This window comes from Crinia signifera, chromosome 12, assembly GCF_055691185.1.
Source record: "Crinia signifera chromosome 12, ASM5569118v1, whole genome shotgun sequence".
Classification (NCBI taxonomy): Eukaryota; Metazoa; Chordata; class Amphibia; order Anura; family Myobatrachidae; genus Crinia; species Crinia signifera.
In genome coordinates, this window is record NC_139228.1 from 64,745,417 (window position 1) to 64,767,477 (window position 22,061).

Genomic DNA, 22,061 nt, shown 5'->3' on the forward strand with positions numbered 1-22,061 from the left:
TGTGTCCAGACCATCAGCTGCCTGTAAAAGGTTTCATGTCCTGTACACTTGTTAAAGAGCGGCATCAACTCCTCTTGGTCATTTGAAGTGAAAATTGCTACATGTTACAGATAAGGTTGTGTTCATGGATATTCTATGCCAGGGATTGCATGCTCATTGCCAGGGGTACATGCTCGTTGCCACTGGGAATTACCCCTCCTCTTCTTCGCTCCCCACCGTTACCCTGCGCGGTAACTGCAACAGCCGGGCAGAGTGGTGGTCAACTGGCCCTTCTGTATCAGATCAGACCTGCTCTGATACAGCCAGGTGGGTTGTCCACTGCTCTGCCTGTCTGTGGCAGATCTGGTGGCCGGGCCCCCCGGGTTTTGGCGAGCCCTGCATTATGCCACATGAAATAATGCAACATTCCCACGTAATCACATTATGCCACACAGTGTGACAGAGGGAATGACCGTAGGGACAGAGAGTGACGACAGGGAGGGGGAGAGTTACTAAGATGGGAGTTCTTTTTCACATGGGATGTTGCTATGGGCAACCAATCAGATTCTATCTATTTTCTAGAAGGTTCTAAATAAATAAATAATTAGTAGATTCTGATTGGTTGCCCGTAGCAACATCCCATGTGAAATAGAGCTCGCATCTTAGTAAATTTCCCCCTCATTGTCTATACAGTGTGGGGTCTCGGTGAATCTGTTGTGCCGGGATGTCCGGGTGAATCTGACACTGGATCGGACCAGTACAGATGCAATCTCCCGTTCCCCTTCTCCCCGGTTGAGTCTGTAGCCTGCGTGAGAGGACGGATCTGTGCACACGTTCCTTGCACTGAATAACATGGGAGTGAAGTGTTAAGTTGTAGGCAGAGCCGCGCGGTCTGAAGGGTTAGACTGCTCTGCTTCTCATAAACATCTCCGCTGGCCTCTGCTTTCTCTCACCGGCCTGCCCATAAATGGCTGTATTCTGAGGGGAGAACCACTAAACCTGCTTGGCCGGCAGGCTCCACGGACGGGAAGAAAACACAGATTTTATGTTTTGCAGCTGCTGTTCGCGGCCAGACTGCAGCCCTGTGTGATGAGAAGAAACAGGTGTGACTCGTGTGAGACAGAAATAAATTGTGCGCTCTGCTCACTGACAGCAATCCTCACAGGGCATCTCTGGGAGCGCCGGGTGCGTTATTTGGGCTTTTCCTCCACAGTCGTGCACTTTGTTATCATTAGCTGAAGTCTTAATAGAGTAGGTTCACCCAGGACAAAGGACCTTTTTGTGTTATGTCCTTGTGCAACGTATACTAACCACATGCGATCACTCGCCATGCGATCAGCGGGTGGCGGTGTAGTGGGGAGGGCGGCAGGAGGGCTGGCGCGTGGCGGTAGTCAGTGGTGGGTGGCAGACTTTGAAAAAAAAAAAAAACATTTGAAACACTAGGTGGGCCCTCTGATTGGCTGAGAGCTCTCTAAGCCAATCAGCAGCCCCCTGAATGTGAGGCCTCTGATTGGCTGAGAACTCTCTCAGCCCAATCACAGGGCCGACCATTGTTTTTTAAATGTTTTTTTTTTCAAATTCTGCCATCCACCAGCCCTCCTGCCGCCTGCTCCCCTACACCGACGCCCACCAGCCCTCTTCCTCTAGCATCCGATAGCGTGTGACAGATGGCATGAGACTTCGGGTGCTGGAAAAAAAACCCACTGAAGATACGATAGGAAATCGCATTGCGATGTCGCTTGGCATCCGATCACACAAGTGTGTGGGCACCATTAGAGTGATTAGTAGGGAACCAGCAGTATCCCCCATCTTTTTATAGTGGACTTCCCACCTCTTGCCTCTGTGACACCTCTTATGTCCTGGACACCAGTGACCCCTATTTAATCGCCATGTGAGGTCATGAATTTGATTCCCACCATGGCCCTAACTGTGTGTAGTTTGTATATTCTCCCTGTGCTTTCTTGGGTTTCTTCCAGGTACTTCGGTTTCCTCCCACAATCCAAAATATACCGGTAGGTTAATTGGCTCCTAACCTAAATTAACCCTAGAATGTCTGTGTGTGCTTGTACATGTGGTAGGGAATATAGATTGTAAGCTCCACTGGGGCAGGGACTGATGCGAGTGCTCAAATAGTCTCCGTGAAGCGCTGCGGAATATGTATGCGCTATATAAATAACTGATTATAAGAATAAAGTGTGTTTCATGCTAAAAATGTGCAACTTATTGCATAAATGAAATAACTGTGAATGCGGATAAAATGAGAAGTTTAAATACAAATACGGTATGAGATCTGTCACAGGGGATCTCATCTGAGTCGTCATCTCCCTTCGTGTAGCGTATAAACGTTAGGTGTATGATGACACATCACTTGTTGAGTTCTGCTTTCCCTTTTGAGCAGCGGTTCTCCTGTTTTTCTGGATGTCTTTAATTATACACAGGCGACATAATCCATGTTATTGGGTCATTATCCCAGTAAAACAGCTTTAAAACATGGCCAGTTGGGGCACTTGAGGAGTGGAGGACCGCTTCTTTAAGGAATTTAACACGTCTTTCATAAGTATCCAGAAAACTTTCTGCGCTTTGCTCTCATTGAAATGTCTTACATGGTTCCCAAGACAGGAAACAAGATTCTGCCTAATGACAAGATCCCGCGGAGGAAGCTGTTTGTATTCCTTCCCCCCGGTGCTCAATCATCCCATCGCTCCTCACTCCTTCCAAATATTAGTCATGTCGTCTCCAAACATCAGCCACATCCACATGTGCACAACTGGGGAATAACACAATCAGCGCGTCCCAGGCTGCTTTCATTTATCATCTCCCGGTATCTGAGCCAGATAAGGCGCAGGCAGAACCACACTTCCCGATAAGATTCTGCGCTGTCGCCTCTTATCACCGTGTCATTTTGGTGGAAGGAACTTCCCTATCAAGCCGCTAGATATTCTATTAACACTTCTTGCAAAGTTGTCTCTTCTGCCACTTTTAAGGCACAAATATGTAAAAGTTTCATCCAACAAGTCTTTGAAACTTAAGTGTACGGTGTCCCGGAAGTAACAATTAAGTTCTGCCTGCTAGCTTTGCCAAGTTGGTATTGGATATTCTGCAGAGTATGATGAAATGGTTAGTTAGCAGTACAATGGAATCTTCTATGGGTGAGATACATACCGTTATGTGGTCAGTTACATTAGGAGGGATGTATGGGTAATGCACTGTGATCTCTGAGATATGGTAACGTACATGGGGCTGTAACGTGCACAATGTATGGGAGATGCCGCCTCTTAGTTGCGGTTATGGCGGCACATTTACCTGCATCGCCCGTACATCTCAATGATTGGTCTCCGATGTGATTAGTTTCCTGTGATTGTGAAAAAAAAAATTGTGAAGATACTAAATCATTGCCCAATAAACCAAACGTGGCTGCAAGAAATACCTTGTATGAAGACGGAACACCTTAACTTTAGGCAAGAAAAAGGTATTCATGGGCGCCATGTTTAAGATATATAAATGGATTACCAATATAATTTAAAGGGAAAAGTAAAAAACAGATTTATTTAAGTGCATACAATAAGAAATTTCCTGACCATACAGGACTAAAATACAAAATGCGTTTTCGGGGGTTTGACATTTATACCCACATTTTTTTTTTTTTTTTAAACCACATGTTGTTGACCTATTGACCCTGTCAGCTTTTTGCTGTCTGCCTACTGTCGGTCCACAAACCCCAGAAAGATGTCAGTTTACACTGTGATATTCAACCCGTAATGATGTAATAGTTTGCTTTTTTTATATACACCACATGATGATGTCATGGGTTATGTTTTTATATTCACCCTGTAATGTCATGGGTTACACTGTGATATTAACCCTGTAATAATGTTGTGGGTTGCGTTTATATTCACCCTGTAATGATGTCACGGGTTACGTTTTTATATTCACCCTGTAATGATGTCACGGGTTGTGTTTTTATATTCACCCTGTAATGTCATGGGTTACACATATTAACCCTGTAATAATGTTGTGGGTTGCGTTTATATTCACCGTGTAATGATGTCATGGTTTCCATTTTTATATTCACCCTATAATGATGTCATGGGTAACATTGTAATATTTACTACATAATGATGTCATACTTTACACTGCAGTAGTCTTTGTGATGTCATACATTACAATGACCGCAATTATCCTGTAATGATGACATACATGCATGTATTAGACGTTAGAGCTGTATTGTACTGTACATTATTATAACTTATTACCGCTGCACCATTACCCTACACTCCAGGCTGCCGCCTGCGCTCCTAGCTGTGGTGAAGTCACTGAGCAGAGCATTAGGGGCAGTGATAGACATCACATAGTGCAGGGATGAGCAGGAGAGATGTGGTGGTCAGGAGTGCAGTGCTAAAGGGCAGAGGTGCTGCCAGCATGGCCCGGATCACCGCAAGAACAGGCGCATTGTGCGCTGCCATAGAAGGTCTGGCTGTATAGAGATAGGTAGGATAGCTAGGCTTTAAGGAGGGTATAACGTCGGAGGTGTTTGTATATGTCTGAAGGTCATAATGACTGATGGAGAGGTGGTGTGGTCCTCTTTGTGGAGATCGGTAATACGCTGATTACTTTGTATTCTTACTGAAATATGAACCATTGGGGTTTTCATGATGCCAGAAAGAAAGGAAAATTGATTGTTCCTGTTTCAGTGTAACACCATCACAGTGGGCAAAAAACAATTGCAATACACACGAACGTGCAAACTGTGATTTCTATCCATTCCTGTCACCTTGGTGCCTAACCCTAACCACACCCCCTTGGTGCCTAACCCTAACCACACCCCCTTGGTGCCTAACCCTAACCACACCCCCTTGGTGCCTAACCATGCCACCCTCTTTCTTAACCATGCCCCCTTAGTGCCTAGCCATACCCTCCTTATGCAGCCTAACTCTAACCTCCCCTATGTTTCCTAAACCTAACGTCATTTCTGTGCCACTGTAACGTAATAATATTTACTAGTAATAGGTCTCTTGGTGAACTTCAAAGACGGACACTTAAATTTGATGGGAGTCGTAATGAAGATGGATTGTTGCTATGGGCAACCAGATTGTATTTATCATTTTCTCGAAGGTGCTAAATAAATAAGAAATATTATATGATTTGTTGCTATGGGCAACCTCCCATCTTAGTAACTTGACACCTTAGTGCAGCGTGTTATATTGGTGACATACACCACAACACTCCATCACTGGGTTGCAGAGTGCGCTCCCGGTTCTGGGGGCCTGTTCCTCCTCGGTAACATGTAGACGCCTCTATTTACTATTCTGATGGGGGAGCCGGGCTCTCTATGGTGGCGGACTAACGCTGCTTACCAGATCACTATCAAACGTTGTCGCTGTGCTCTCATTTAATAAAAATGGATTTATCGCCTCCTAAACCTTTCCGCTGTGGTTCCCAAACCGCCCGTCTTCAGCAGGTCCAGAAATGCGCCCGGCGACAGCAAATGGAATAAGAAGTAAAGCAAATCAAATTCCCATTAACCTAGTGACACGTGGAATCTGCAGCCAAAGACTTATCGAGGGCTACTCTCTGTATACGCTCTGTATGGGGCGAGGAACATCCTGGAACCAGCTTCATATTACACCGAGATTTACACGTGTGTGTGTGTTCCTTTATCTGTTGTGTATCATGATTGTCCGTAATGATGCCATCGGAGGACGGATTATGTACAGCAAGCCCAAATGAAGGTTTCAATTAAAGGGTAAATGATCGCTAGATTGACACTTATTAAGTAGACGTGCATTGGCCGACATGGCAGAGGTGGACACATGGAATACGTTGACATGGTTGGAAGGTCAACAATGGCTAGGTCGACAGTCAAATGGTCAACATGAGTTTTGCACTGTTTTTTTTTTATTCTGAGCCGACATGTGCCGACAGGCGATATTTCATGTCCTGCCATTCACTTAGGACATGGTGGGGAGAAAAGAATACTGCCCGCTACGCTCGCCATGCTTCGGGCACGGTGCGATGGTAAAGTATGAACAAGATAAATGTCGGTATTTTCACGGAGTCAGTATTTTGACCTTGTCGGTATTTCGACCGTCGGTCAATGGTTGTCGGTATTTTGACCGTCGGAATTTTGATTGTAGGTAAATTGACTGCATCCCGGTGCTTCTGCCAGTGTATAACTCTCCCAAGCTAGTGTACAGAAGAGAAATACCACAAGGTACCACTAGGGGGCAGTAGAATGACACGAATGGGAGCTCCGTTTCTAAAATCCCAGTTAATCCTTCCTGCATGTTCCTTGTAACAAGCGTATGGATAGATTATATATAGATAAATACAGAAAGATATACACAGTTAACGGATAAACTGAGCAGACTATTAATTCAAACAGAAAACAAATCTATACATAAGCAGAATAAAGGGGAGTGAGAATGGAGATTCACCATGTTCTAGAAAAGCATTGTGCGCTCATTTCGTCCCCGCTAATCGCTGTCGCCAACCCTTGTTAGCTTTACGTACATTGATAAAAGTACAGCATAGCTAAATGTCTATTTGTTCTGCTTTGTCAGTAACTTTTTCAGAAAAATCTTTTGTATAATTAAATATATTTTTTCAATCACATTCGCCACAGATTCCATATTGGATCGGAGATTATACCCACATACAGGTTATAGGTCTGATGATACCCATGCACTGGTGAGATGTTGCATGCAATCAATCGATTTCCACCACACCTGTTCGATAAATCGAATGATTGTTTGCATATTTTAGGGACCATTTGATGCGATGCGCGGTCCCGCCGTCCAATGTCGCGTTGATAGGTAGTATGTGCAGCACATAATACCTATCAAATTGCAGGAGGGATCGCATGTGGTTTTTAGCCACATGCAATCACTCCAATGCAATCCGCAGGTGGGGGGCTGAGGGAACGCTTCCAGCGCAGTCTGGTTTGGGGAGATGAGGCCAGAGGGACTGCTGCCGGTGTCCGTCTGGTGGTTTAGCGCTGTGAGGGAGCGCTAGCGGGGGTCAGCGGTGGGGGCAGAATTGTTTAAAACACTGGGCAGTCCTCTGATTGGCTGAGCTCTCTTAGCCAGAGGGCCAGCCATTGTGTTAAATTCTGCTGCCGCCGCACTGACCCCACCGCCTGCTATCGCTACTTCATAGCGCTACCCTACTCCGCTGCCCTCTGCCCCTTTTCTTCCAGCACCCAATGTGTCCTCACACGATGGCATGCGACATCGGATGCTGGAAGAGAGAGCACCTTTTGCACCATAAGACGCAATCGGACGCACTTCGAAGCCGCACCGAATCCAATTGTGTAAGTGTATGGTAGCATTATTGTGAAGATCCAGCAGTAGTTATCATGTTCATTTTGTGTTGGTATTTGGCTGCGGTTGTTTCCCTGTTAGCTGTTACCAGCTATAATGTGTGTATGTGATTGATGCGAGGTAGATGTGTTGGGATATGGTCACTAGGTCGACCCTATTTAGGTTGGTTCGACCACCATTAGGTCGACAATGGGAAGGTCAAAAGTCAAAAGGTGGGCATGAGTTTTTCACTTTTTTTTTTCTTGTGAGCCGACATGTGCCGACAGGTGGTATTTCATACCCTACCATCCACTATGGTGTGGTGGGAGAACAGAAAAAGTGTGTTGACTTTGTCTACTTTCCCATTGTCGACCTAATGCTTGTGTAGGCCTTCCATCCCTGTTGACCTTAGCCATGTGGACCTTCAGTGGTCCACCCAAAGCACGTTGACTCCTAGCCTCTAAGTCATTCCTACAACCAGATATCCAGTGATGACGGGTTAACTGTACTAAGCTTCTAAGAGAAAATCTGATTGTTACTATGGGCAACGTAATCACTTTTAGAAACCTGAAAGTCTAATTACCCCAAGATCTTTATCTGGATGATGGATGTGGACGGTAAATTTACATCCGTCATCTTGGCGCATTCTCAGGCCGATTCCAACAACAATGTGGGACCACATCCGGCCCTTCAGAGCCTTATCATTACTTTGGACCTCTTACCGCACATTTCTGTTCGCACCCTTCTGAGGTGGGCATAGAATGGGCTTTCTGCCCTTACCGCGGCAGCAATGAAGCCCAGAATCTATGGGTCGACGGCGGAAGGAAATGGGCTTAAAAACTTTAATTGAGCGCTAAAGCTTGAGGCCAGCAGCGAGCATCGCAGCTAATTGAATCTGCCCATAAGGGGTTGAACCGTTGGGTAGGATAGTCCCTGAGTATCACACTCTGCAGACCGCAATGGCTGAGGGGTGTAAGGAGCCTGGGCGTGAAGGGGTTAAAGGAAGAGTGGCAGGGAAGGGGGGTGGGAGAAGCTGCCGCGGAGATCTCCCACCCAATTGGCAGCCTCACAGTGTATAATTTCCCTCAAATTGCTCACTGAGCTCCAGGCTTTTGTTTTATAATTGATTTATAGTTTGAGCCACTTTTACCTCATCCCCTACTGTCCTGCACGCAGTGCCAGCGAGTACATTACAGTGAGGGATGATAAATTGCCTCGCACTCCAGATGCTAATGCATCAGAAGTAAAACTGGGTACGGCGGTGGGGCTTCATTAATGGTGGAAGGAGGCCTAACCGCGTACTCACATCCCCTCTGCTGCATGTAATCAGACCCTCCTGCACAGCTAACAGGGACACAACGGCACCCTTCACCCCTACCCAATCCCAGGCTGTCACAGGGAAATAACATCAGGCACGGGTGGGGGGGGGGGAGTCACTGATGGGATTGTTCTTCCTCCGGGCTGGTGCTAACCCTAGTCTTCCTGTCATCTGTAGAACCATGTATAGAACTGGCCCATGTCTGCTTCATAACGCTATAGTGTGCGCACAGCCCAGTGTAATAATACTCGTTTTATAGTCTCCAGGAAACACATTTGGAACAATCCCTGTACTTCGCCGCGGCCTCTTGTCTGTGTGGAATTGAAAAGTGAAATTTGGGGGGGGGGGGGGGGGGATATAAAAAAAAAACTTGAAACATTTGTTTAGTGCGCATAAGCTGAAATGCCTAATTAATTCCTGCTTTCCAACCCTGACGTGTATAAATGATAGCCGCTTCCTGCCCATCGCGTCCACCTTATATTGTTACATCCGCGCTGCCTGTGAGTTCCCGTCTCAGAATACGGAGACGCAGATTAATGGGAGCTGCTGGGCACAACAAATTAAGTTGACATTGATGTATGGTAACATGATAGCGCCGATGATCCCTGGGAAGCGGATCTGGGCAGCCCCTGCCTCATTTGGCTCTCGTTAGGAAGCTAAATTATGAAATTTCGTGTACCGGGTCCTGACGCTTTTCTCTCTCTTTTTCCCATCCCTCTTGGTTCCCGTCATCCCCCCCCAGACCCATCCTAACGCCAGCAAGCTACCCCTGAAGGACTCCTTCACTTTCGATGACTACAGGTTGGTACAGTTTTGGTTTCCATAGTAGTGTTGGTGTCCTCTGTCTTTTAGAAATGTTTAGGAATAACACGTTCATGGACTTTGCTTATTAATCGATGGTATAACCATGGACGTTCTACTTTGCGCAGAAGCAGTCAGAGGTTTGCACTTGCCCGCCTTACCTGAGCTGTGGACGCCGGTTAAGTGCCATGGAACTGTGGCGGTCTCAGCCCTTATGGGCTGATACAAAGCGTTTGCTTGGACATCCAAAGTATTAATTAGCTAATATGACCTATCTCCGTGCACTGATATATACTCTGCCACCATATTGTGCAGCGCTATAATGAGCATAAGTAATCATTGATACCAATCCCTCCCCCTATTGGAGCTTGCACTCTAATTCCCCCCCTTACCGCACACCCACGCTAGGGTCCTGTGTGTCAGAAGCTTATAAGAAGCGAGAATATAGTCTGTTATTACTGTGCTTGTGATTGGCAATGCTAAAAATAGTCTCTGGCATTGTGGTTGGCATATCATTTCAGAAATAAGTTTTCTAAAACCTACCCAAAGTCACTGCTGCTTTGCATTATGGGAGCTGTCTCTCATTCGGGCGACGGGGGAAAGCCTCCGTGACATAAATTACAAAAAAAGAAGGATCACTGACTGATACCAGATCACCCCCCTCCTCCCTCCCCCCACTTCTGTAGGAGTTCTAGCAAAAGTATTGCAACTGCTCTGTGAAGTTTTAGCCGTACTGCAGTGTCATTCTGTCCGGGACCTGTTCTGCATCACAGCAGTGCAGAGGCGGTCAGGAGATTACATGCGGATATATACACTGAATGTCAGTGGGTGTAGGCAGCGGAACAAGCCAGTTCCTGACACAAATATATAGATAGATAGATAGAGATATATATATATTATATGCGTTTAATGCTACATATTATTTGCTTTGGGGATGGCACGGCTGGCAAGGCTTAGGTCGACAGTGAAAAGGTCAACATGTGGTTTTTCAGTTTGAGCCGACATGTGCCGACAGGCGGTATTTCATGCCCTACCATCCACTAGGGCGTGGTGGGAGAATAAAATAGTGTGCCGAGCGCAGCGAGGCACCGTGCCCGAAGCATGGCGAGCGCACGCGGTGCACCTTAACCTGTGTTGACAGTCGGGTCAATAAACAGTGAAAAAAGCCATGTCGACCTTTTGACTGTCGAACTAGACCATGTCAACCTAACGCTTGTGTCGTCCTAAGTACCTGTTGACCTGGTCCTGTGTCGACCTTGCTGTATCTGGACCCAACGGTGTCAACCATCTTTAGGTCGACCCAATGGCCCCATTCCGGCTGTGAGATGTCATTTTGTGCCTTGTTCCAGCACAGCCGGGGTTGATGCCCAGGACACGGTTATAATGAAATGGTATATTGGCCTTTTACACCAGTAAATCATCTATGGAATCCATATAATGTATTGCAGTTGTAAAAGCTTAGATTTAGCATTTCCTGGTTTAGCTTATCTGAATTCCAGATTTTTAACCCCGCTTTCCGTGGCCCTACTGATATTAACCCTTTTGTTTCCTGGTTGCAGATGGGCGGTATCATCGGTCATGACGCGGCAAAATCAGATCCCCACCGAGGACGGTTCTCGTGTAACTTTAGCGCTGATCCCGCTGTGGGACATGTGTAACCACACCAACGGCCTGGTGAGTGATGATTGATGGACTGTGCTGAGTAGGAACAAGTGCTCCAGGCCAGCCCTTCCCTGCACACTCCTCTTCCAATATCCTAAACCTCTGCTGTTCCCAGACCCACTCACCCCCCCCCCAAGCTTTGGTGAAGTGGTCCATCAGCTGCTGCTGACACACGGGGTCAGGAGACTGAATGGAGACTGGCCCAGGCACTGAGTGGATTTCTTTAAGAGCTTTCTTACCGGCAGGAGTGGCTGTCACTTTCCCATGATTGCAGGTGTGACCAGTGTTCTTCAACTATAAAAAGGTTTTAACACTGGGCTGTTATGAATAATTCATGGCTCAGGGTGAGAATCTGCTGTTGCGCCCTGCAGTGTATGACCAATAGAACTCTCGCTTGCCCTCTTCTCTGGGAAAACAGACATAGGTAGGGAGGGCTGTACGTGGTTTACCAGAATAAAATAATTCAGGGTGACACTTCATGCTGTTAAATGAGGAAAGGCCATGCGGGTGTATCTGGAGGGGATGAGGCTGTGGGCCCCGTGTGCAGGTGTATCTGGAGGGGATGATGCTGTCGGCCCTGTGTGCAGGTGTATCTGGAGGGGATGATGCTGTGGGCCCTGTGTGCAGGTGTATCTGGAGGGGATTATGCTGTGGGCCCTGTGCGCGGGTGTATCTGGAGGGGATGATGCTGTGGGCCCTGTGCGCTGGTGTATCTGGAGGGTGCTGCTGTGGGCCCTGTGCGCGGCTGTATCTGGAAGGGGGTGCTTTGGGCCCTGTGAGCGGGTGTATCTGGAGGGGGGCGCTGTGGGCCCTGTGCGCGGCCGTATCTGGAGGGGGGGCGCTGTGGGCCCTGTGCGCGGCTGTATCTGGAGGGGGCGCTGTGGGCCCTGTGCGTGGCTGTATCTGGAGGGGGCGCTGTGGGCCCGGTGCGCGGCTGTATCTGGAAGGGGGCGCTGTGGGCCCTGTGCACCGCTGTATCTGGAGGGGGGGCTCTGTGTGCCCTGTGCGTGGCTGTATCTGGAGGGGGGGCACTGTGGGCCCTGTGCATGGCTGTATCTGGAGGGGGGGCGCTGTGGGCCCTGTGCGCGGCTGTATCTGGAGGGGGGTCGCTGTGGGCCCTGTGCACCGCTGTATCTGGAGGGGGGGCGCTGTGGGCCCGGTGCGTGGCTGTATCTGGAGGGGGGGCACTGTGGGCCCTGTGCGTGGCTGTATCTGGAGGGGGGGCACTGTGGGCCCTGTGTGCGGCTGTATCTGGAGGGGGGAGGGGCGCTGTGGGGCCTGTGCGCCGGTGTATCGGGATGGGGGGCGCTGTGGGCCCTGTGCGTGGCTGTATCTGGAGGGAATACTCTGGACCTTGGTGCTCTCAGAGTAGATACTGCAGGTCTTTAGTGTGTGCTAATGGTGCTACAGTAAGATAAATGATACTTATTGTATAATGCACACTATTGTACCGGCATTATATCTGACAGCTCTTACTGCCCCACACTGCCTATGTCAGTGATATATTATTGTATTATCCTGCCCCTCGCCAGACCATTGTCTGTGTGGCAGAACAGCACAAGAAAGCAGCTGGCGAACGAGAATCCAGTTTTGCTTCTCTAAATACGAAAGTGTTTGTGATTCCCAGTAGGTTTCATAAAATATTCAGCTCCAAACCTGTCACGTCAGGTGGAACAGTCACACGTTGAATGATTTCCATTAATGTTTCATGCCATCTAAAGAGACAATCTTGCTTCAGGTAAAATAGTATCTAATGAGTTGAAATCTTTATTCATTACTTTCCCCTTGCTTAGATAACGACGGGTTATAATTTAGAAGATGACCGATGTGAGTGCGTGGCGTTGCAGGAGTTTAAGGCTGGCGAGCAGGTAAGAGCTGACACTCGGTTTGTGTACCAGGAGCCTTATTGCAGCTTCTCTAGCTGAGGGCGAAATGGGATTTGTCTTCACAGTCTGCATAATTACCGCTGCTGCTTTTTGTAGGGATTGCGAATATTCAAATGCCGCTATTTATAGATCCCCCCCCCTTTTTTTTTACACGAGAACATTATAAATCCGTCACTTATTGAAAAGTTTATCTTTAGTGGGTGACCAGTTTTCCCCACGAGACACCATATTTGTGCCTATAGCTGGGTGATTCCATTTTGGTGGTGTTCAGAATGGTGGGGATATTGGAGGTCATTCTGGTTCACACCTCTGTGGCGCAGCACCTCTCCCGCACTGCTAGGTTTGAATGGGGCGGTGAAACACCAATTTGCCGTGCTTGCTCGCACCATGCGAATAAATGCGCAGAAGCTAAACATCGCTCCCCAGTTCAACATCAAATTAGAATGACTTCCATTGTTCTTATATGTGTAGTACGGACGGTGCAATGGTTACATTACTGCCTCTCAGCACTGAGGTCATGGGTTCTATCCCCACCATGTGTTATATATACGGGGCAGTATGGATGGTGTAATGGTTAGCATTACTGCCTCTCAGCACTGAGGTCATGGGTTCCATTCCCACCATGTGTTATATATACGGGGCAGTACGGACGGTGTAACGGTTAGCATTACTGCCTCTCAGCACTGAGGTCATGGGTTCCATTCCCACCATGGGCCCTCTCTGTGCAGAGTTTATTGGTCAATCTTTGCACATTTCACCATCCCAGCAGCAGAAAGGATGGAACCTGAACTACTTCTCTCAGCGGCTATTCACGGCTGAACCGAGCAACAATTGAATTGCTCTGTTGGGTGCAGTCTAGTGGTTGCCATTGGGGAAAAAAATTAATTCCACTCCTATATTTGTGTACGTGAAATGTGTATGTGTGTAATATTCATTATGGGCCTGATTCAGGTTTACTAGCAAATCACCTTTGGTTTGATAATGGACAAAACCATGCTGCACTGCAGGTGGGGCAGATGTAACGTGTAGAGAGAGTTAGATTTGGGCGAGTTATTTTGTTTCTGTGCAGGGTAAATACTGGCTGCTTTATTCTTACACTGCAATATAGATATCAGTTTGAAGTACATACCCCACCCAAATCTAACTCTCTCTACACATGTTACATCTACCCCCCTGCAGTGCAGCATGGTTTTGTCCATTAACAAAGCAAATGTGCTTTGCGAATGAACCTGGATCACCAGCTATATGCGTATCTATATATATATATATATATATATATATATATATATATATATATATATATGTGTGTGTGTGTAATGTGTATGTATGCATAAAAAACCTTTGTTATGTGCGTCTGTAAGCACACAACTGGGCAAAACTATGCTGCATTACAGGTGGGCCTGATGTAGCTTGTGCAGAGAGATTTAGATGTGAGCGGATTACATTGTTTCTGTGCAGGGTAAATACTGGCTCCTTTTGCATGTAACCCACAGATGTTAGACCGCTTTATATTTACTCTTCTATATAGATTTCAGTTTGAACACGCCCTACTCAAATCTAACTTTCTGCACATGTTACATCTGCCCCATCTGCAGCTCAGTATGGTTTTGCCCAGTTCTGTGGTTTTTTGTATTTTCATTATTGCTTTACTAACAATGGTTGATGGCAATTTGTTCTCAAGGTGCCCATACACCCATATTGCATGCGTTTTGGGCTATATCGCATCGCGTGCGATGCCATCGGGACCTAGTTCAAAAAAGCGCATACTTTTTGAACTCTGCGATGGGATGCTTGCTCCGTGTATGGGCACCTTGTATGGGCACTCCGTGTATGGGCACCTTCAGACATTACCTGATTTTCATTCCAACCAGTCCAATTGGAAAGATAATCTTATAGTATGTATGCAGCTACCGTCAGGATAATTATAATAAATTGGAAAAAGAGAGAAGAGTTAGGGCAAAGTAGGGTGCAATGAATGGGGTAAGGGGGGTAATAAATAATGATACACAGGCTAGAAGCGCATGGACACTATAGGCGAACGGTTGGGCTGCTCTGAAAGCAGATTAATGTACTGTACAATGGGCAGATGTAGACGCAGCTAAGCTGAGGGTATTTCAGTGCCATCTATGGAGAGAAGCGTCCAGCCGCTGTCCTATAAAGCACACAATAACATTTATGGGGTGGGAGGCAAATCATTGTTATTTTGCTATCACAGTTGGATAAACAGAACAGCGGGGAGAGCGAGATCACTAAACCCAGGGAACACGCCAGGGAGACTGTGGTTCTCGACTTTTACCCTTTTATGTACTGTGATTTTATCAGCACATTCGTCCTCTTCTCCCCGTCCAACCCCAGATTTACATTTTTTATGGCACTCGGTCAAACGCTGAATTTGTCATCCACAACGGATTCTTCTTCGAGAACAACGCTCACGACCGGGTGAAGATTAAACTGGGCGTCAGCAAGAGCGACCGGCTATACGCCATGAAGGCCGAGGTCCTGGCACGGGCCGGCATCCCTACGTGAGTAGAATGTGGTGTTTAACCTATTCACTGCTCTTGTTCTGCGACTTGTGCAGCCGGCCATATCTGTATCAGCTACGTAGACATGGGGACCCTCAGCTGCAAACAGGGGCGGCAGCCGCTCTCTTGCCGGAAGCAGAACAATAACCCTCATATTATTTATGAATTACTAATTATAAGCCCGTCAAATGACGGCTTCTGTAATGTACTTTCACTTCGAGCTGTGACCGTTTTGACTTTCACTTTGAGCTGTGACAGTTTTTAGCCCACAAACTCTTCACCCCCAGTCCCTATCTGCTGCTACCTCCAATCTCTGTCTTCACAGCTCCCTCTCTCCATATCCAGCAAGTTTGAAGCAGACCAGTATATATAATCTTGCAATTATTTTCAGGTCCCCACAATTCAGTGTCTGCAGAATTGTGAAGTGAACTGAAAGTATTTATTTAGATCAGTGGTCCAGGAACTCGGTCCTCATTACCCCACACAGTGCATGTTTTGCTGGTAACCCAGCAGGTTCACAGGTGTACTAATAACTCAGACACATTTTATAAGGTCCGCAGGTGGAGATAATTATTTCACTTGTGATTCTGTGAGGAGACCTGCAAAACATGCACTGCGTGGGGTAATGAGGACTGAGTTCCCTGACCACTGATTTAGATGGTTTCATCGGACGAGTCGCATGGCTCAGCCAATAGGAGGCCTCGGTTGCATCCTCTAACCAGTGAATATCTTATACAGAACCACTATATTCCACAACACTTTACTTACTATGCACAGCAAATGTACATTTATGTATACAGCAAAGGCATCGTGTGTGACCATGAGGATTGTCTCGTCAGAGTTTACAATCTAAAACTCCCATTAGTACCACTGACCGATGAGAGATTCCACTCAGTTTATAATCCTGAACACCTCAGGCCTGGAGAATTCCCACTTCCCAGGATGGAGGTATAAAGGGAAGAGGCGGCACACCTCGGGATATGTATCCAGTGCGTGAAGCGGTTTAATGCTGTACCAGTCCCTGATCTCATTAGTACAGAGAGGATTCCAGAACTCTTATGTGTGATACAGTAGACCTGGCAAACCAGAGTGCATGCATGAAGCCTTTCCTCCCCCAGCCTACAGCGGGGTGTATGCACTCGCTGGGAAACAGGCGGAAACTGTGCGTTACTTCTCCAATGGCATTTATAGACCAGAGTCCTGTCTACAGTACCTGGAAGGAAATAATCACCATGGTTCTGTCAGCCACTCTGGGCCTACATGAGGCAAATCTAATCTTTGGCTTGCACCATGTGCTACCCCAAAGCAACTACAGCCACCAAACTAATAATTACCCGACTGTTGTTGGGCATGTTGGAAAATCTGTCTGGAACATAATCTAAAATTATCACTAAAGTTGGATACACACTGTAAGATTATCTGTCCAATATTTCCGGTTGGAAAAAAAATCTGGCACCTTTCGGAACAAATGACAATTCACCATTTGCTCCCAAATACTGAATAACAGACACAAATGGACGTTCAGTTAAATTCATTTGATCAAACCACTTTATGGCTTTTGGGACCAAATGGGTGATTGTCATTTGCTCCCAGACTTTACCAGATTTTTTTTTTCCGACCGGAAAGATGGGACAGATAATCTTATAGTGTGTATCCAGCATAACACGGCGGAGGGCCATACGCACAAATCTGTCCGATGTGGTCACTTATACACCATTTAATGATCCTAAGGATGATGTAAACCCAATCATGTGAGTAATTAGACGCACAATTGTATAACATTATTTTCTTATTTTAGTTATAGCTGTTTTGTGGTTGTGTGTTTATTAGACCTCTTCTATAAACGGACAAGAAAACTTAATGAGCTTCTTTTAGCTGTACGCAGCAGCGGCAGCCATCGCTGAGCCCCGATCCCACGCATTTCTCACGTGCTTAATTAGTGGTTTGACTTTGTTTCTTTACATTGTTGCCAGACTTGTGTTTAATTAATGCAACTGATACGTATTGTCATTTTCCATTGTGATGTATTCCTAAAACATCCCAACGTGAGCCTCATGCCCCATGTGTGTCCACAGATCCAGCGTGTTCGCCTTGCATGTGACCGAGCCGCCGATATCCGCTCAGCTCCTGGCCTTCCTCAGAGTCTTCTGCATGAGCGAGGGTGAGACCTAATGTATGTCAATATACACAGATTCAGGCGCAGGGGTCAGACCTTTCTCCTGTTTCCACCTGAGAATAAAAAAAGAAAAATGATCTGGTTTATTTAACGACCTCGGGAGTCATTGGCTGCCAGCTTTTGGGCTGGTGTGTTAATGTCTGCTGTCCAATTAAAAAGAGACACCAGATTTAGTTGTTTTAATCTCCTAGGCCCTATGTTACCTATTGTCCTTTGGTGTGGACAGTTATGCCTGGTACACACCAGAACGATGCAGATCATAAGACAATCATACGATCGGCTCACTATCTGTTGGAGCACACGATCTGAATCCGATCCGATCTCGACCGGTTACCCAGCTGAATGGTCGTTTCCAGATCCTATCTGCTGCAGGTAGGATCTGTGAAATGACGCGCGGGGGGGGGCCGCACATTGGAATCGGATCTGAAATGGCCCAAAACATGCCCAATTTACATAAAATCGGTCGACATTGTATCTAAATCGGGTGTTTTGAGGCCAAATCGTTCTGGTTTGTACCCTACATAACTCAACAGCTTGGATTCAATGTTCCGGCTGTCGAGTGTCGGAAAGTCTGTGGATCGGAGTAAACGGGCGCAAATTGTGAGTCGCCCATGAATTCGACAATCCGTGGCCATTTCCTGCAAAACAGATCCAGCTTTAAATGGCAGCATTGAATAGGTGACTGCCAATATTTCCCATCAGTCTAATAACGAGCTGATGTTGCCAGTTGCAACCAATCACATTCTGTGTCTGGTTTCTATGCGCAACATCACCTCTTCAATCTTTAGATGCTTTAGACAGGGTTTTATTTGCATAGATAGGGGTTCTATTGAAGATGGGATGTTGCTATGGGCAACCAATCAGATTTCATCTATCATCGTCTAGATTTAATACATAAGTAGTTGAAATTGGTTGCTATGGGCAACATCCCATCTTCAGTAGAACTCCCATCTTATTACATAAACCCCTAAGTGTGCAGCATACATCTTAAAGGGGGGATTCAATGTTTCACCTTATTTCGGCTATAAGGGTATTTGACTATTCCCAGGCGAACACGGGCAGGATTCCCGTCTGGGGTTACGGCTCTTTGAACGGCCGAATCTGCATTCACGGAAACGGAAGCTAGATTTTGAATTGGAGGCCGGTTCCGCGGATGAAGACGTGGATCCATGGTTTTTTTTTTTTTAGATTTTCGGATGATTTCCCCCAAAAAAGGAAAAACATTGAATAGATGGAATGCACATGCAACACTTTCTTATCATTTTTTTGTGATACTGTAACAACCTCCTCCAGCTAAGGGGGATGCTGGGATCTGTAGTACAACCGCTTAATAGTGCTCATTCTAGCAACCATTATGTTTGAAAATCATGCAGCTCCTCTTCCCTGCCTGGGGTGTAGCTGTCTGCTGGGGAGTGCTTCTAGCACAGTGTGGTCTTTATATCAGCACTAATATGCAAACAAGACCTGCGCTAGAAACACCACAGAAGACAGCGACACCCCGGGCAGGGAACAGGAACTGCATGGGTTTTCAAAGATGGCGGGTGCTAGAATGAACGCTACATAAGAACCCCTGTTGACTCCATAGTGCTACGAGTTCGATATAAGTCATTTCTGGTCGCTAAAGTGTTTTGCTTCTCCCACAGAGGAGCTGAAAGAGCACTTAATTGGAGAGCATGCCATCGATAAGATCTTCACGCTGGGGAACAGCGAGTTTCCGGTGAGCTGGGACAATGAGATCAAGCTGTGGACGTTTCTGGAGGCCAGAGCTTCGTTGTTGCTGAAGACTTACAGGACCACAGCAGAGGTGACGTTTCCCAGGCTGATGCTTGTACAGAGCCCAATCTCAAATCACTACAGTCCTGACCCAATCCTGACACAACAGGAAATCTGGGTGACTGTTGCTTGTATTTTATGGCAACCTGATTTGGATTTATTTTTTATTTTTTGTGTGTATTGAGTTAAAGGGACTGCAACCTTCTATTGACCTTGTGTTCCTGATCATAACAGTTTGCATTTCCCAGTCAGTGGTTCAAGAGAGAATGGAGGGGGAGGACATGTAGTAAGTGTATACAGTGAAGGTTTATATCCACTTTGTCATTTTGACCAATTTGCATTTAGCTGATTATTAATATACTAGTTAAAAGCCTGTCAATAAGACGGCTTCTAAAATGTACTTGATCTTGGAACTGTGACAGTTTTTACTTTCACTTTAAGCTGTGACAGTTTTTACCCCACAAACTCTCCACCCCACCCCCAGTCCCTGTCTACTCCTACCTCCAGTCTCTGGGGGGAATTTACTAAGATGTGTATGCTACTTCACATGTGATGTTGCTATGGGCAACCAATCAGATCCTGTCTAATATATTCTAGATGGTGCTAGGTGCTAAATAAAAAAGAAGTAGATTCTGATTGGTTGCCCATAGCAACATCACATGTGAAGTAGTATACACAGCTTAATAAATGTTACCCTCTGTCTTCACAGCTCCCTCTCACCATATCGAGCAAGTTCAATGTCCCTGCAAAAATTGCTATCACTTTGGTCCGTCGAGTGGCCTCTAGTGGTACGTGGGATTACTTGACCTTATAGAGGTGAGGAGTAGTTGGCCTTTTATACAAATCTAGATTAGGCTTGCATGTTGCCAGAAAAACAGCAATAGTACTTTTTGAGTTTTCAACAGACTATTTCAGGCAATTAGAAGTGATTCAATTAAGTTGTATTACGATGTTTTGAGAGAGTTCATTGTACGATCAACCCATTTTGATCTCTCCCATCTGCCTCTCATTTCAGGATGATAAAAGTCTCGTGGAGAAAGAAGACCTGTCTCTTCATGCCGCAATGGCCGTTAAGCTGCGCCTGGTGGAGAAGGAAATCTTGGAGAAGGCCGTGAAAAGCGCTTCCGACAACCGCAAGATGTTCAGCAAGCACCTGGAAGACGGCGATCCGCTCCCGAAATACGAGGAGAGCAACATCGCCTTTCTGGAGAACACTGCATCCGACACCAAGCTTCCCCTTGTCCTCAGAAATCTCGAAGATGAAGAAACCGAGCCGGAAGGGCTGAACATTCAAGAGGCGCTAACAATCTCCGAGATCACGGAGAACGGTTACGTCAACGGAAAGGACTCTCTGTTTAACGGGATCAAATCTGAGAGCCAGGATGCCACCGCCGCAGAGGAAGGCGGAACCAAAGACGCCAAATAGTTTTCTTGTGCTGCGCACCAACGATGGAAAAAGTGCAATTGTGAAAAACTTTTGACTTTTTAAAAAGGTTTTAAAAAAACAAAACGAAAAAAAAAAAAGCAGAGGTTTAAGGCTTTGCCGTGTTCAGCTCCCGACTTCTCTGCACCTAGAAATGTGGCTGCTCCCAGTTTTTTTTTTTTTTTTTGGGGTGGGTTTATCTTAAAGTTGAGTTCAGATGTACAGCGCCGGTGTAGGGCAGACTGAGACGCGCCGGTGTGGCCATGTACCACATCACTTTCACTCATTTATAAAGATTTCAGGAACTATATGTGTATAGAGTATCGGTACTCGCCTAAGCCTTGCGACCATAGCGTTTCATGCTCCAAAGGAGAACTTCACTCTAAAATATATATATATATATATAGAAATATTTTCTTGCAAGAGAACGCTCTAGTTTTGCCATTCTGTCCCACGTACATCTTATAGAAATATCATTTTTGAAGTTGCTGTTGAAAAAAACAAACAAAAAAAACAACCGGTAAGGGACGAATGATCGGAGAATGAGGCCCAATGGGATCCGGGTAGGGGTTTGGTCTTTAGCTGAGATGGGGTATTTATTAAGCCGCATACCAGAGTTTACTTTGTATTGTTTTGTACTTTTGAAGAGATCCCTCCCACCCCCTTCCTCCCGTATTTGAAGGTGAGGTAGGTCCTGCGTTAGCTCACGTTAATAAATATATATGTGTAAATATATATTTTAAGAGGTTCACATCAGCCATCACTCAGTCACTGGTAATTCGGAGGTTTACGGGTCCATGAAAAGCTTTAAATCTGTTCAGCGTTTGATGGCTGGGATATGTCAGATTGACCTCCGAAACGACAGGTATCGAACACTTTCCAAAATGTTTTTCCCCGGCTCCTCGAGGTTTCACTGTAGTTGGAAATTTTCATCGTTTATTTTTCTTTTTTTCTTTTGAAGTTGTCATTAAAATAAAAGTAACAGCACCTGGTGTCTTATTTTCACACCTCATCCAATTCGGTGGACGCCCCTTAAGCTACCCCTTTTATTTACACTACTCCGGCAGGTACGCCACACTGGGGTACCAGCAGCTGCTTAAAGCTGGGTTCAAATGTTTTCGTCATTCGGCTGAATTCGCTTTGGTCTGGATCAATCGGATTGGCAGCACACATCAGGAGGGGTGGTTTCATCCTTCACTAGATCCTTGGTAGTGTCTTCGGTA

General features: G+C 46.2%; 1 protein-coding gene across 6 annotated transcripts in view; it reads left to right on the forward strand.

Annotated features, from left to right (window-relative positions):
• SETD3 (SET domain containing 3, actin N3(tau)-histidine methyltransferase) overlaps positions 1-21,825 on the forward strand; it is a 58,133-nt gene extending 36,308 nt beyond the window's left edge. For all 6 annotated transcript variants that reach the window (XM_083165974.1, XM_083165978.1, XM_083165975.1 and 3 more), the window contains 7 exons: positions 9,338-9,396; positions 10,956-11,070; positions 12,852-12,926; positions 15,300-15,466; positions 17,542-17,627; positions 19,286-19,446; positions 20,431-21,825. In XM_083165974.1, coding sequence (XP_083022100.1) covers positions 9,338-9,396; positions 10,956-11,070; positions 12,852-12,926; positions 15,300-15,466; positions 17,542-17,627; positions 19,286-19,446; positions 20,431-20,841 — 1,074 coding nt within the window. In that variant the 3' untranslated portion in view covers positions 20,842-21,825. The remainder of the gene's footprint in view (positions 1-9,337; positions 9,397-10,955; positions 11,071-12,851; positions 12,927-15,299; positions 15,467-17,541; positions 17,628-19,285; positions 19,447-20,430) is intronic.
• The last annotated feature ends 236 nt before the right edge of the window (positions 21,826-22,061 follow it).